This window comes from Cherax quadricarinatus, unplaced genomic scaffold (assembly GCF_038502225.1).
Source record: "Cherax quadricarinatus isolate ZL_2023a unplaced genomic scaffold, ASM3850222v1 Contig1077, whole genome shotgun sequence".
Classification (NCBI taxonomy): domain Eukaryota; kingdom Metazoa; phylum Arthropoda; class Malacostraca; order Decapoda; family Parastacidae; genus Cherax; species Cherax quadricarinatus.
The window spans coordinates 21,452-37,913 of record NW_027196103.1 but is presented as its reverse complement, the minus strand read 5'-3'; the positions used below and the strand labels follow the sequence as shown (position 1 = coordinate 37,913).

The following is a 16,462-nucleotide window of genomic DNA, read 5'->3' as shown; positions in this document are numbered from 1 at the left end:
TGTGCTCAGGGAGAATGTAAACAAACTCGGTGGGCCGCTGTGACCGTATTAGAAAGACAGGTGGGGGGAGCCGTATAGCGAGTTTTGGTCATAATTTGAAATGTCCGTATTAGCGGAACGCCGTAAAGCGAAACGCCGTAAAGCGGGGCCCTCCTGTACTGTATTTTATACTGTAAGGTTTAGGTTAAACACTGTGTGCAACACAAATAGTTGTTTTCTTCCCAGAAATTTGGCATAAAAAACACGGTCGTAAGTCGAGTGGTCGTAAGTCGAGCAGGTCGTAAGTCGGATGGTAGGTGTACATACTATTATTATTATACATATTATTATTATTATTATTATTATTGCAATATAAATAATATGTAATTTTTATTCACACAAAAAATATAAGATTTTACTGTTATGCCTTATTGCAATAATTATATAAAAAATGTCAACCTATTCATGACTGCATATTGGAATGGACAGTGATGTCATTTGTTTACTATTGAACAAATGGAACATTTCTCCTGTGTTGAGCTCAATTTCAAGGTACTTTTCGTTGGGAAAGCAATCAAAATCATATCTATTTCTGTAATATATCTTCCATTCTATCAAATGAGACCAAAAAACGAGAATACACCCATAAAAACCATACGAAAATACTGCTAAGGGGCGGCTAATTGCTGAGAAGCGAACTCCATTATTTATGCTTAGATTTCTTTCATTTTTTGGCGTACATTAAGAAGCATCTTTCCATCATACATTGCTAAAGTTTCAATAAGATAGTCCAACAAACAAATGAGATACAGTTTCCTAGATCAAGAGCAAGAGCTCCTCACCAGTGCTAAGGAACCTGCCTTGAGGTCTGCTCGCTTATGAAAATTTTGCTTGCGTATGGAAACAAAAAATCGACCCATCGACTGCTTGTATTTGGAAAAACTCGCATGTGGATGCGCTCGCAAGTAGAGGTTCCACTGTAGTTTAGACTACCACTGGGGCAACAGTGGATTATAATTGAGGATGAGCTGTACAAGTTATCTGTTTCATGTTTGTGTGTGCAAGCATCATGAAGATACTGTGCTAAAGGTTTTGTGTGCAAGGAACTTGGACATGCAGCAGGCATGTGTGAGCATGTTTGATAGGAGTGAATGAAGACAAATGGTTTTTGGGACCTAATGAGCTGTTGGAGTGTGAGCAGGGTAATTTTTTGTGAAGAGATTCAGGGAAACTGGTTAGCCAGACTTGACTCCTGGAGGTGGGAAGCATAATGCCTAAACTATAAAAGAGGGTTTTGGGATATTGACTGTTTGGAGTGACATCCAAACTGTTGTATATGAGCCCTTCTGCAAAGACAGTGATTGTGTGAGAATGATGGTGAAAGTGTTTCTTTTGTGGGTCACCCTGCTTCGGTGGGAGATTGCCGACGTGTTAAAAAAAAAATCTTAATTGATGAGAGTGCCAAAAAATCTTAACTATTTATGAATGCAGTTAGATAAGACATATTTGCATTTTAAAGAAATAATATAAGGCATGTCTTTTCAGATATTATTCATGGAAAATTGGACCAAAAAAATGGTATATTAGAACTAGATCATGCAATTGGTCGGGACGTGAAGCCAGAGGATTTGCCTAACATTGTAGCAACTTTACAAGTATGTATTGGTTGTTGTTTATTAACAGAATTATGTATTAAACTTATAAGAATGGTTCACTTGTTTCATCTCTCATGGTTTTGAATGGATCATGGTTGACAATGGAAAGGCTGGCAAATAAATATAGCAAAGCTGTGTGATTTACAGTTTTTATAAGTTTTGTAACATGCATTTTCTTGCACTTTAAACATGTTTCTACAGTTGAGTAAGTGTTACCCTAAAATTTCAATACATCATATGTTATGGAAAGAAATCAAAGAAGTATGAGAGTATGACTGTTTTAACTAGAGAGTATATAAGAATGAAAGTGAATTATGAGAAGTGGGTAAATGTTAGTGTTTTGTGCATCTAGATGTGTGAAAAGTGTAGAAGAGAATTTAAGGCAAGTGAGAGAATAGATGCTATAGGGGATTTGACCACAAAATTAGGATATTGTTGTGGAAGGTGTAGTATTTTATTATTATTAACACACTGGCCGATTCCCACCAAGGCAGGGTGGCCCAAAAAAAAAGAAAAACTTTCACCATCATTCACTCCATCACTGTCTTGCCAGAAGGGTGCTTTACACTACAGTTTTTAAACTGCAACATTAACACCCCTTTTTCAGAGTGCAGACACTGTACTTCCCATCTCCAGGACTCAAGTCCAGCCTGCCGGTTTCCCTGAATCCCTTCATAAATGTTACTTTGCTCACACTCCAACAACACTCAAATAATATTTATTTTCTATAAGAGGCAACTAAAATGCCAGGAGCAAAGAGCTAGTAACTTATACAGCAAAACCTGTATAAATTGCTAAATGTAAGGGGAAAAATTTCCATTTTTCTTTTTAGGTCACCCTACCTCAGTGGGATATGGCTGGTGCATTGAAAAAAAAAAGTTACATATGTTGGGTTAACAATTTTTTGTGAAGATTTCAGCAACTGGCTTTAAGAGGGAAATAACAAGGGTAAAGAAAGTTGTAATAGTGTTAAGAAGTCTGTAGTAAGAAAGAGGTTTGTCATTGGATGCAAAAATAGAAATGCCTCAGAGTTTAATGTCATTGTTTTTGTGTAGGTATGAGACAAAATCCTTTGAAAGGGATGATTGTGGGATGAATTTTATGTGGAGAATAATTTGCTGAAATTAAAAGAGGGGTTTTTTGGAATGAAAGACATTATTTAAAGAGCACAAGAGTTGAGATTGGTAATGTAGAAAGAATTAAGACAAGGTGTATAAAAGAGTACATTAGTCTGAGTTAGATGGAAAGTGTAGTGAGCTCAAGGAGGGTGTGAGTGAGGTACATAAAGGTAATAATTTGAGCATCTAACAGCATGTGTTTAACTGAAGTGATCAGAAACAAGTGATATGGCATAGAAAATTTGAAATGTTAGTGTGTATGAGGTAACACATCCATAGGGACTTTTTAAAATTGAGTATTTAGTCACATCATTTATGAGCCTATTTTTGGTGTTAACAGCAGTGCTATAATTACTTCCATGGTAAAGATTTCTAGTATTATATCATTCTATTAAACATCAGATATGTGTGCCTGTTCTGTATTTCTCTATTTTATTTGCATTCTGTGGTATGCATGGAATTCTGTTTTTTGAGCTGTGATCCTGATGGTTGAAGTGTAGATTTTTTTTCCAACAGTCTTCGTGTGACACATGTGACACTATGCTTGCTAATATTGATCAGCTGATCACCCATGCTAATTCAGACAAGGAGAAACTCCTAAAGCATCGTAATTCATTAGAAACTGAGGTAAGATGGTGAAATATTTATTAAATCTATATTGAATCTTTAGGTTCAATAGAAATTGAATCCCCCTTTGTGTAGCCACAGTTGATTTCAACAAATTATTTCGTCTTAAGGGTGGCATCGGTAAATATTGTCATGGAAAATTTAATGAAAATCACAATACACAGTAATTATGTTGACATTTTTTGTCAATCATTGCTGCATATAAGGTCATCCAAAAAACTGAGTGATAACTTATAAAATCACATTCTATCTTGTAAAGTGAGGACATTAAATGTATTTTATTTCCCACTTACCATAAGACGTACTGTAATTTGTTTTAACACACTGACCATTTTCTAATGCCAGGGTGACCCAGTGAAGAAAAAAACATTCACTATCACTCATTCCCTGACAATCTCTCCAGAAGTGCATAGATATCACATCATTCAAATGATCTGTTGAATTGCAGCATTTCCACCCACCTTTCAGATTGCAGGCACTGTACATACTTCTTACCCTCAAAGCTCAAGTCCAGCTAACTGGTTTTCCTGAGTCTCTTCATAGATATTTTCTTGCTAATACTTCATCTGTTTGTTGAAGCCCAAAAACCACTGATCTTGACTCCGACCTAACACACACACATGTGCCTGCTGGACGCTACAACTGAACACTTCCTTCACACCTTCCATCCATTTCTGGAATATATTTTACAGGTTCCATCTGCCTCAGATTTATATTATTGATCAACCTATATTGCTCCATCCTTTTTAAAGAGCCAAACTATCTAATTCCCTCATTTGATCATAAACATGACATCTTTAGTGACACTGGCTTCCTTGCTGCAGCACTCAAAAAAAAAAATAATTTAAAAATAATTAATTTTTTTTTTCAACAAACCAGCCATATCCCACTGAGGCAGGGTGACCCATAAAGAAACAAAAGTTTCTCTCTAAATTTAGTAATTTGTACAGGAGAAAGACTTACTAGCTCCATGCTCCTGGCATTTTAGTCGCCTCTTACAACACGCATGACTTACAGAGGAAGAATTCTGTTCCACTTCCTCATGGAGATAGGAAATAAACAAGAAAAAAACTAGTAAGGAAACAGAAGAAAATCCAGAGGGGTGTGTGTGTATATACAGGAGGGCCCCACTTATACGGCAGGTTAGGTTCCAGGCTACCGCCGTAAAGCGGAAATCGCCGTAAAGTGGAACACCCTTTTTTTCCACTTATAAATGCATACAAACACTAGATAACAAGTTTACACTAACATATATTAAGTTAGCAATAGAACCAGGCATCAAAAAACAATAAAAAGGTACAATACACACATAGTGCACTCATTACTTACCTTAAAATATTTATAGTCTTAATCTAGGGTGAGACAAGTAGTATTTATTGTAAGAAATCAAGTGTGGTATGTATTGTAATAGCCAGGCTACCTTACCAGGCCACCCCACCCACACATACTATTCTATGATATTTAAGCATCCCAGAGCGATAAAATGTATATACAGTTCACTCATTACTTACCTTAAAATATTTGTAGTCTTAATGTAGGGTCAGGAGTAAGTAAATGAGATAAAACGAATAAATGAGAGAGAGAAAGAATGAGTACATGAGAGGTAACAGGCGCAGAGTTATGTAAACAAACCAGGCTCCCACATCTTATATTTATGTTTATTTATTCTATTGTGGGGTGTATTTATCATCTTTTTATGTTATGTATCGTGTTTATTATATAATTTTGAAAAAAATATCATGGCTGGATTAATGAAAATGTGTATATTACCGCAATATACGACATTTAATGAGACTCGGTGAGTATTGTTATTATCACCACTTGTGCAAGTCGTCTGCTACCACATCTCACATTTATGTTTATTTATTCTACTGTGGGGTGTATTTATCTTATTTATATGTTATGCATCGTGTTTATTATATAATTTTGAAAAAAATATCATGGCTGGATTAATGAAAATGTGTATATTACCGTAATATACGACATTTAATGAGACTCGGCGAGTATTGTTATTATCACCACTTGTGCAAGTCGTCTGCTCACATCTCACATTTGTTTATTTATTCTACTGTGGGGTGTATTTATCTTATTTATATGTTATGCATCGTGTTTATTATATAATTTTGAAAAAAATATCATGGATGGATTAATGAAAATGTGTATATTACCGCAATATACGACATTTAATGAGACTCGGTGAGTATTGTTATTATGGCGTCACTTGTGGAAGTCGTCTGCTCACATCTCACATTTATGTTTATTTATTCTACTGTGGGGTGTATTTATCTTATTTATATGTTATGCATCGTGTTTATTATATAATTTTGAAAAAAATATCATGGATGGATTAATGAAAATGTGTATATTACCGTAATATACGACATTTAATGAGACTCGGTGAGTATTGTTATTATGGCGTCACTTGTGGAAGTCGTCTGCTCACATCTCACATTTATGTTTATTTATTCTACTGTGGGGTGTATTTATCTTATTTATATGTTATGCATCGTGTTTATTATATAATTTTGAAAAAAATATCATGGATGGATTAATGAAAATGTGTATATTAACATAATATACGACATTTAAATGACTCGATGTATGTAAGTTTATTTAGGTACAGGTATACATAAGTATAATTATCAGAGTATATATAAAATATGAAATAACTTTTAAAAACATTTGAAATTTTGGAGTTTCCAGACAAAATGGAGAGACTTAGTGCTTACTGAGCTCATGGAGAATGTAAACAAACAGGGTGGGGCACGGTGACCGTATTAGAAAGTCAGGTGGGGGGAGCCGTATAGTGAGTTTTGGTCATAATTTGAAATGTCCGTATTAGCGGAACGCCGTAAAGTGAAACGCCGTAAAGCGGGGCCTTCCTGTATATGCCTGTACATGACTTGAGTCCTGGAAATGGGAAGTACAATGCCTGCACTTTAAAGGAGGGGTTTGGGATATTGGCAGTTTGGAGGGATATGTTGTGTATCTTTATACGTATATGCTTCTAAACTGTTGTATTCTGAGCACCTCTGCAAAAGCAGTGATAATGTGTGAGTGTGGTGAAAGTGTTGAATGATGATGGAAGTATTTTCTTTTTGGGGATTTTCTTTCTTTTTTGGGTCACCCTGCCTCGGTGGGAGACGACCAACTTGTTGGAAAAAAAAAAAAAAACATGTATGTTTAGTGTGACCTCAGTGTAAGTAGAAGTAGCAGGACGCACCTGTAATCTTGCATGTTTTTTCTTCTTTCAATGTACCAGCTGTATCCCACCGAGGTGGGGTGGCCCAAAAGAAAAAAATAAAGTTTCTCCTTTTAAATTTAGTAATACATGTATATACAGGAGGAGGAGTTACTAGCTCCTTGCTCCCGGCATTTTAGTCGCCTCTTACGACACGCATGGCTTACAGAGGAAGAATTCTGTTCCACTTCCCCATGGAGATAAGAACAAGAATTAGAAAGAAAATAGAAGAAAACCCAGAGGGGTGTGTATATATATATGCTTGTACACGTATGTGTAGTGTGGCCTAAGTGTAAGTAGAAGTAGCAAGATGTACCTGTAATCTTGCATATTTATGAGACAGACAAAAGACACCAGCAATCCTACCATCATATAAAACAATTACAGGTGTCCATTTCACACTCACTTGGCAGAACGGTAGTACAGGTTGGCCATCACTAATCTGGCGATCAGTAATCTGGTTCCATCAGTAATCCAACACTAATTTTGGCTAGCATAATTTCAAATTTCTGGGGTCACCACACCAACCTGCCACTACTGTTTGGTGGTGCTTCTTACTACATAAGTCATTCCAATTTCTTTTTCTCCATTTATTGTTATAACCTGCTGACCTTTAGCCCTAGCCATGGTTCCAACGACTAAAAGAAATGTTTCTTGTTGTGTAAAGCACATACACTGTACATTGTCCATAAAAGATAAGGTGGCTCTGAAGCCACTGTCGGTTGCCATGAACTCAGCTCACTCAGATAAGCTGTAACTGGTAAATTTGGGCCTACATATGAGAGAATAGGTCGGCGTGGTAAGTGTGCACTATATAAAAAAAAAATCCTGCAGCACGCAGTGCATAACGAGAAAAAAAGGTGACTGCTTTTGGTGTAAAACAACGACTTTGCGGTGTATTTTTGTATGGTTGTTTTCTCTCTCTCTCTCTCTCTTTTTTTTTTTTTTGGATAGAATGAAAGATAAATTACAGAAATAAATATAATTTTGATGGTTTCACATCAGAAAGTACTTTAAAATTGAGCTCAAAGTAGTGGAAATGTTCGATTTTTGCCGATGTTCAAGAGTAAACATGACATCAACGTCCAATGCATGTCCAACTGGCCGGTCTAATACGCAGTCATGACTGGGTTGACATTACGTATTTATACAATTATTACAATAATGCAGTGGTCTGCATAACAGTAAATCTATTTTTTGTGGGAATAAAAATTTAAAATAGAAAGCAAGTATAATATAAGAGGGGCCTGGAGATGTGACTAATGAACAGAGAAAATGTTATTTTAGTGCTAGGAATTCTGCATTGTTTATTCTGGACCCTGTTTTGAAACTGTCTTGAAATTTGTGTGAAATTGGCCAAATTATCAATTTCTGACCACTATTGGGTAGTTGAGATAGGTAAATGGGAGGTTCCATGTACTCTGTCGCCAGAATAGAAGGAATACTAGTGAAATAACTATGAGTTTGTTTTACTGGAACAATGGAATGAGCCATAATAGGGCGTAAAGTGGGTGTAACCCTTGCAGATCTGCTGGGCTAAAAAAAAAAATTGTAGAAAACTTTGAGGTAACTAATTTTGTTACATCTGATATTGCATATAATAAACCTTTCACTTAATGGAATTAATAGGAGACCATCAGTTTTAATCAGGGGGAAGGAAGGGGGGTATTACTAAACCCTTAGGGGTCATCTACAACCTGGGGAATGGGAGGCATTCAGGTTTGATTCAAGGAAGGGAAGGATGATTCCAGTTTCTTGGATCAAGAGCCTCCCCCTCCTCACTAGCATTAAGGCATCTCCCTGGAGAGGTAATAGGAGGCAAGATTTTTAATAATTACAATTCTTTGTTTTCTTTCATACTTTGTTTATTTTGTGAAGTGAATTAATTTGTTTATGGAGAAGCTCTAAACCCATAGGGGTCATACAGTACTTGGGGAATGGGAGACAGGTGTAATCATATTCTTCAGATCAAGAGCCCCTCACTAGCATCAAGGGACTTACCACCCTTGGGGAAGGTGTGAAGGGAAATGATTCTCTATTTGTCTAGGGTTCATTAAAACTTTTTTAATTTAATTAGTGTAGGTATAGCTGGAGGCTATGTATATGAGTTACAGCTTGAGGTATTAGTACAGTGAAACATGTTTCAGTGTCACAGCAGAAGAACATAGTTGTTGGTGAGGCCAGCCTCAACTGATGCCATACTTCCCACCTTCACTTGCACATGTAGTAAACAGGTTTCAGTGTCACAGCAGAAGAACATAGTTGTTGGTGAGGCCAGCCTCAACTGATGCCATACTTCCCACCTTCACTTGCACATGTAGTAAACAGGTTGGCTACTCTAGGCTTTTTCAGTCCTAGTACAGTTGAATCCCTGAATTTGTATGGGTTGTGTTCTTAGAGGTTCTACAAATTTGGAATCCATGACTAATACAAATTGTCTGCATAGTAAATTTTGTTCCAGATTTGGGTTTATTTTGTATTACAGATTATATATCTACTTCAGTATATATCTAATCTGGCTAATATTGACATTTGTTATAGAAAGAGTGAGTTTTGGGTGTAGGAAAGTCATTAAGCATATTTTGAGCAAAATAGAGTAGGTCCTCAACTTATAGTGCTCCATACTTTTGACATTGGCACCTTTGAACAATTAATGACTTATAAATGCTGAATTCAGCTAGGAAAATGGCAAATACAGTAAACCCTCTCTTGTTACAAAAGTACATAGTGCAATGTTGTTTAACCATAATCCAAAAAATGTCATTTTTTTAACATGGCATGCAAAAACTCATGATATTATTCTCTGTAAATCTAAAAACATTAATTTGTGAAATTTGGGTAATAACTTATGTCAGTTTTCACAATAGGCTCACCAGACCACAAATGGTGACGCCATCCAGTGAGCAGCCAGGATTTCAATCTGGGAGGGGCTTAAAAATCATAAGATGCTGAAAAATTCAAAGAAATAATTTTTAAAAAACATATTTTTCAGTATGTATAGTACGTGAAATTTCTGAAACTTGTGCTTTCTTGGTCACTGATCAGTATCAAACAGTGAATATTAGCCATTAATTGGAAAAATAAAGAAAAAATATTTACTTCTAAGGGGGCATTAACCCCCTTTGTCCCCCCTCCTCCCCATGGTTGTGCCACTGTCCCCACTAACCCCAACCTCATACAATTCTTGTTGAGCTACAGGAAATCATGTCCTTGAGACAATCTTTTTTAAACAACCAATGTTTTCCAAAATTTATATAATTTATGAATGTTTAATTGCTAATATAAAACACACGTAAAAAATTTTGAAGAGAATACAGTGGACCCCCGCTTAACGATCACCTCCAAATGCGACCAATTATGTAAGTGTATTTATGTAAGTGTGTTTGTACGTGTATGTTTGGGGGTCTGAAATGGACTAATCTACTTCACAATATTCCTTATGGGAAAAAATTCGGTCAGTACTGGCACCTGAACATACTACTGGAATGAAAAAAGTTCGTTAACCGGGGGTCCACTGTATTTAGTGTATTAATATCAAGAATTATTAAAAGATCAGTAAAAGACAACTTGATTCAGATATTATCCCCAAAGGTTACTAACCCGGTATCATACATTATCATAATTATACGTTTCTGTGCCTCTAATTGGTGAACATAAAAAAGCTGTTTAAGCAAGATGCAACCATGGCAGTTGTTTCTTTGCTAGGGGTTTATGTCATATTGACCCATAGTTGGCATATCTCTCTACATCTTCCTGATACAACATCCTACCTACACCATCATTTTAATACAGTAATATTGTATTCATCTTTAGTACCTTTGAGTATGTCAATGATTTTGAAAGGAGTAGAGAAGAATGGTGTAGTCTTACTAGGGTTAGGTGGAAGATTGTTAGCTGAAGTTGATGTTCTGGTACTGATGTTGATGATTGTACTGGAGTAGTGAGAAATTCTGTAATGCATCTTTGGTCTCTTTTTCCCCTGCAGTATTTTATATAGATAATGGTAAAGCATCGTCAGCTTCTCTGGCTCCCATTTAAGAGTAGCGCTTCTAGATTTGTCAGAGTCCTCTTTAGTGAAAAAATCTGATAGTTTACCAGCAACAAAGAATTGCTTACATAACTATTGCAATGTTAATTGTTTTTCTTGGGGTCTTCTTCCTTATCTTCATCTGTTATCTGTCTGCCTTGTATCTGGGCATTGAGTTCTGCCAACATTCTAGATTTCTGTATTCATCATTATCGTCTAAGGGCTCATTCACTTCATCTTCCACCATATCTTCCAAGTCCTCGCCTGGCAATCTCTGCCAGCTGAACAATTTTCTGGATGTGTCTCTCAACTGTGAGGGAAAATGTGTACAAGTATTTGCCACACTAGGCCATTACTTTTCCCTGCCTGCATTTAATGTTGATTGGGGCACTTCATTCCTTGTACAGTGGAACCCCGAGTTTCATCCACCCAGAGTATTGTACGCTTCGAGTTTAGAACCGTTTTTCTGCTAAATTTTGTCCCGAGTTTCACACTGTGCCTCATGTTTCATCCCGCATACCAGACCTGTCCGCCTTCATGCCTTCCCACGCAGGCATCGTGAGTCAGTCTGGCTGCTTGTTTATCTTTGAACATTACCCTACGCACTCATCTAAACATTTCACAATTAATTAATTGTGTTTGGTGCTTGTTTATTGAGTGCAACTATGAAATAAGTTACCATGGGCCCAAAGAAACTTCCTAGTAGCACCCCTTTCGTAAAGAAAGTGAGAAACACCATAGAAGTGAAGAAAGAAATACAGTGGAACCTCAAATATTGAACTGCTCCCAACTCGACAAATTATAATAAAGTTGATAGAATTACCGACAATATGTAAAGTAAAAGGACACAAGTGCAACTATTGTGACATTTTATTGTGGCAACGTTTCGCTCTCCAGGAGCTTTGTCAAGCCGTTACAAACAGTACATGGACACAGAGGGTATATATAGGCTCAGAGTGAGGTGCAATACTAGTGGTAGTAGTAGTAGTAGTGATATAAGTAGTAGTAGTATTAGTAATATAATATGTTAGAACAATTAACTTGCACATGAGTAAAAGGATATAAAAGCTATTACTTGGGAAACATAAAAATAGGTTGGACAAATATTTCTATTGGAGGCTGGGTAGAGAAGGCCTGTTTCAGTGTTCATTCTCTGTTAATATGCTTGTGTAGTATTAACAGGAGAGACTATGTGATGGCAGGGTTTACTGTTTTCAGGAAGATTCTTGCTAAGACTTCAGATATGGTGAAGCTGCCTTTGTTTTGTTTAATTGTATTAGAAACGGCTATTAGTGAAGATTCAAGGCACTTGCGTCTGTGGAAATTAATTTCTTTGATCACTAGTTGGGCGTCCCTGAACATCATGAGATGATTGGTGGAATTTCGGTGTTGTATACAGGCGTTGTTCAAGTTATCGTTCCTACATGTGTAAATGTGTTCATTGAGGTGGGTGTCGAGGTTTCTTGCTGTTTCGCCCTGTGGAGGCTGCGACAAGATTTATGTAGGTGAAACAGCAAGAAACCTCGACACCCGCCTCAATGATAAGGTGGTTTTGAAGCCAGTGTCGGTTGCCATGAGCTCAGTCATGAAGCAGGAGAATATGCTTTATTATTATGCTAATATCAACACTACAGCTTATTTGCCTATCACAATTGATCTAATATGACATAAGAAACAATATAAATAACATAAAACATGTTAAATACTCCAGAATAAATAATACTTGGCATAACACTGAGTAGTTCGATGGACGTATGAAGAGGATATGGTATACAAACACCATTCTCCTATCCCTGTCTTGGTGGCTTATATTAGAGAAAACGGAGTATAGCACAGGGCTAACTGTGATATACACTCGTACTGCACCATGAACCTGAAACAAAAAAGTTATTTTCTCTATATAGATTATCACACATAGCAGCATATGTGTAGAGAACCTAGGATAACCCCAAAAAAGTCAACGTGGCTTATTTTTAATACCTGGCTTGGGTTAGCCATATATGATTTTTGGTAAATATTCGATTCCCAGCCAGGGTAGAAACATTAGGCGTGTTTCTTTACACCTGTTGCCTATGTTTACCCATCAGTAAATGGGGTACCTGGGTGTTAGTCGACTAGTGTGGGTGTTATCCTGGGACGTTGACCTAATTTTCTTGAAATACTCAGCATAACAAGTGCCTTTCTATACAGTAGTATGTCACTGATGTCAGCTAGGCCTGTATACCTTGTATATGTACGTGTAGTAAATATTATTATTATTATTATTTTCTCAGTTGTTTGTTGGGTTATCTTATTCAAACTTGGGCAATGTATGATGGAAAGATACTTCTTCACGTACACCAAAAATGAAAGAAATCAGACCATAAATAGCTGAGTTCACTTCTCAGCCATTAGCGGCCGCTTAGTGGTATATTTTTGTATGGTTGTTATGGTTATATTCTCATTTTTTCGGTCTCATTTGATAGAATGGAAGATATATTACAGAAATAGATATGATTTTGATTGCTTTCATGACGAAAAGTACCTTGAAATTGCGCTCACAGTAGCGAAAATGTTCTATTCTTTAGCGAAGCTCAAGAGTAAACAAATGACGTCACCGTCCAATACCTGTCCACCTGCCAGTCCAAATTCCAGTACGGAGTCAAGAATGGATTGACATTATTTATACAATTATTATAATAATGCAGCAAGAGTAATATGAGAGGGGCCTGGAGCCATGACTAATGAACAGTGAAAATGTTATTTTAGTGCCAGGAATGTCTGCATTGTTTATTCTGGATCCTATTTTGAAATTGGCATCTGTTGAAATTTGTGTGAAATTGGCCAAATTGCCAATTTCTGACCACTTTATTGGGTAGTTGAAATAAGTGAATGGGCGGTTTCTTGTACTCAGTCGACAGACTAGAAGTAAATAAGTTTATTCAGGTATACATAAATACAGATACATAGCAGTGTATGTATAGAGAGCCTAGGATAACCCAGAAAAGTCAGACAAAGTGACTTATTTCCAGTACCTGGCTTGGGCTTGCCATATATGATTTTTGGTAATTTTTTTTATTCTCAGTTGTTTGTTGGGCTATCTCATTGAAACTTGGGCATTGTATGATGGAAAGATGCTTCTTAATGTACAACAAAAATATAAAAGACGGACGATAAATAAGGGAGTTAACTTCTCGGCCATTAGCCGCCTCTTTGCGGAATATTTTCGTATGGTTTTTATGGTTGTATTCTCATTTTTTTGGACTCATTTGATAGAATGGAAGATATATTACAGAAATAGACATGATTTTGATTGCTTTCATGACGAAAAGTACCTTGAAATTGAGCTCAAAGTAGCGGAAATGTTCGAATTTTGCCGATGTTCAATGAACTGTGTAAGTTAAGATGGTTAATTTTATTAAGTGTATTCTAACCTAACCACTCTGTAATTCGGCAAACTCAGTAAACCGCCACACTGCAGGTCCCAATGATGCCGGATTTGTGATGGAGGACCTGTACTACCACTAGTATTGCACCTCACTCTGAGCCTATATATGCCCTATAAGTGGAAATATAAACACATATGCAGTATAATGTGATCCTTTATTGACAACGTTTCACCCACACAGTGGGCTTTTTCAAGTCACACATGGATCTACCTGGGGTGGAAGGTACGGGAGTATTTATAGTCATGTTCAGAATGTTGAGGTCAGGTGGAGAATGCTGCATCTGATGATCTACCGGGTGGGGTTATAGAGTCTTGGGTAGCTTGGCAGGGGTATTGGACAAGTTGTGAGTAGATCTTCTGCAGTGTTCTATGTTCTTATGTGGGATAGTGATGAAGAAGTTTCTTGGCGAGTGGTTCAGCTATGTTATAGAAGCCATTGTGCTGGTTGAAATTGTTGGTTATAGAGATAAGCGATGATTCCAGGATTCTTCGGTATTGAGTGTTGTCTTCTGTGGCGATAAGTCTTGAGTTTCTGTAGTTAATTAAATGGTTGTGTGAATTGCGATATTGTACACAGGCATTCCTTGTATCGTCAGTCCTGCTTGCATATTGGTGTTCTGAAATACGTGTTTGGAGGTCTCTTGATGTTTCGCCCACATATACATGTAATTTGTTGCAGTCATTACAAGGGATTATGTATACCCCTGCAGAGGATGGAGGCTTGTCCTGTCTACTACTGGTGATGTCCTTGATGGTCGTGGTTGTGGAGGTAGATACTTGGAATGATGTTTTGGAAAAGATGTTGGAAACATGTTTGGCAATGGAGTTGGTGGGGAGGACTATGTATCTCTTCCCGGCAGTGTCTTCTCTGGGTGTGTTGAAGATGTTTAATGCCCGCCGTCTGCAGTCTCTGATGAAGTGACGAGGATAGTGGAGTTTAGAAAATACTTGTTCAATTATAGTGCATTCTTCCTCAAGAAACTCATTGCTGCTTTTATAAGTGTATTTTTGAGGGTCTGAAATGAACTAATCTAATTTAAATTATTCCTGATGGGAATAAATTTGTTCGGTAACAGCACTCGAACAGCTGTCTGGAACGAAGAAATTTCGATATTTGAGGTTCCACTGTAGTACAAAAATACGAGTGTGGTGTGTGAGTTGTGGAGCTTGCCTGGATGTATGGCAAAAACAAATCAACAATCATTTCTATCCTGGTGAAGAGAAAAGAAATCAAGGAAGCTAATGTTGCAAAAGGTGTAGCCATGTTAACTAAAAATAGATCACAAACAATCGAATAGGTTGAGAAGTTGTTGGTGGTATGAATCAACAATAAACATATAGCGGGTGATAGTATTTCGGAGTCGCTCATTTGTGAAAAGGTAAGGCAGTTGCATGACGATCTCATAAAGAAAATGCCTTCAATGAGTACTGATATTAGTGAATTTAAGGCCAGCAGAAGCTGGTTTGACAGATTTAAGAAGTGTACAGCGGACCCCCGGATTAAGACGCCATTGGATTAAGTAATAATCAGATTAAGTAACGTTTTTGCATCAAAATATTGGCTCGGTTAACGACACTGAACTCTGGAAAAGACATTTGTCCCGAATGTGTCCATGCACCGTGAGTGGCCTGGACACTCCATTCCCAGCCAGTGTGCCATTGTTTACCAGTCATTGAGGACGAGCCCAAGTGTACATGCAATACATTTTGTATTATTCCATTGTTTTTAGTGCTTGTAACTGCTAAATAAACCACCATGAGCCCAAAGAAAGCTTCTAGTGCCAGCCTTTTTGTAAAGAGGGTGAGAAACATTATTGAATTGAAGTAAGAGATCATCGCAAAATACAAAAGTGGAGTGCGTATCTCCAAGCTGGCCAGTTTGTATAACAAACCCCATACAACCATCACTACTATCTTGACCAAGAAAAAGGCAATCAAGGAAGCTGCTGTTGCGAAAGGTGCAAATATGCTTACAAAGCAGAGATTGCAAATACTCGAAGGTGTGAGGACTTTGTTGGTGTGGATCAATGAGAAACAATTACAGGAGATAGTGTCATGCAGTCAGTTATATGTGAAAAGGCAAGGCAGTTGCATGATGATCTTGTAAAGAAAATTCCTGGAACTAGTGCTCATATTGGTGAATTTAAGGGCAGCAGAGGGTGGTTTGAGAGATTTAAGAATCGTAGGGGCATACACAGTGTGATAAGGCATGGTGAGGCTGCCAGTTCTGATAAAAAAGCGGCTGAAAAATATGTTCAGGACTCTAAGGGGTACATAGAGGCTGAAAAATTTAAACCCCAACAAGTATTCAATTGTGATGAAACAGGCCTGTTTTGGAAGAGAATACCAACAATACCACCAGTCCGATAACATTCTTCTTTGCAAATA

The 16,462-nt window shown here is 37.2% G+C and overlaps 1 protein-coding gene across 1 annotated transcript in view; it reads left to right on the top strand.

Moving 5' to 3' along the window:
• Nucleotides 1-16,462, top strand: part of LOC138851578 (COP9 signalosome complex subunit 7b-like) — a 63,784-nt gene that overhangs the window by 27,239 nt on the left and 20,083 nt on the right. The window contains exons 3-4 of the mRNA XM_070080828.1: nucleotides 1,525-1,634; nucleotides 3,269-3,379. Coding sequence (XP_069936929.1) covers nucleotides 1,525-1,634; nucleotides 3,269-3,379 — 221 coding nt within the window. The remainder of the gene's footprint in view (nucleotides 1-1,524; nucleotides 1,635-3,268; nucleotides 3,380-16,462) is intronic.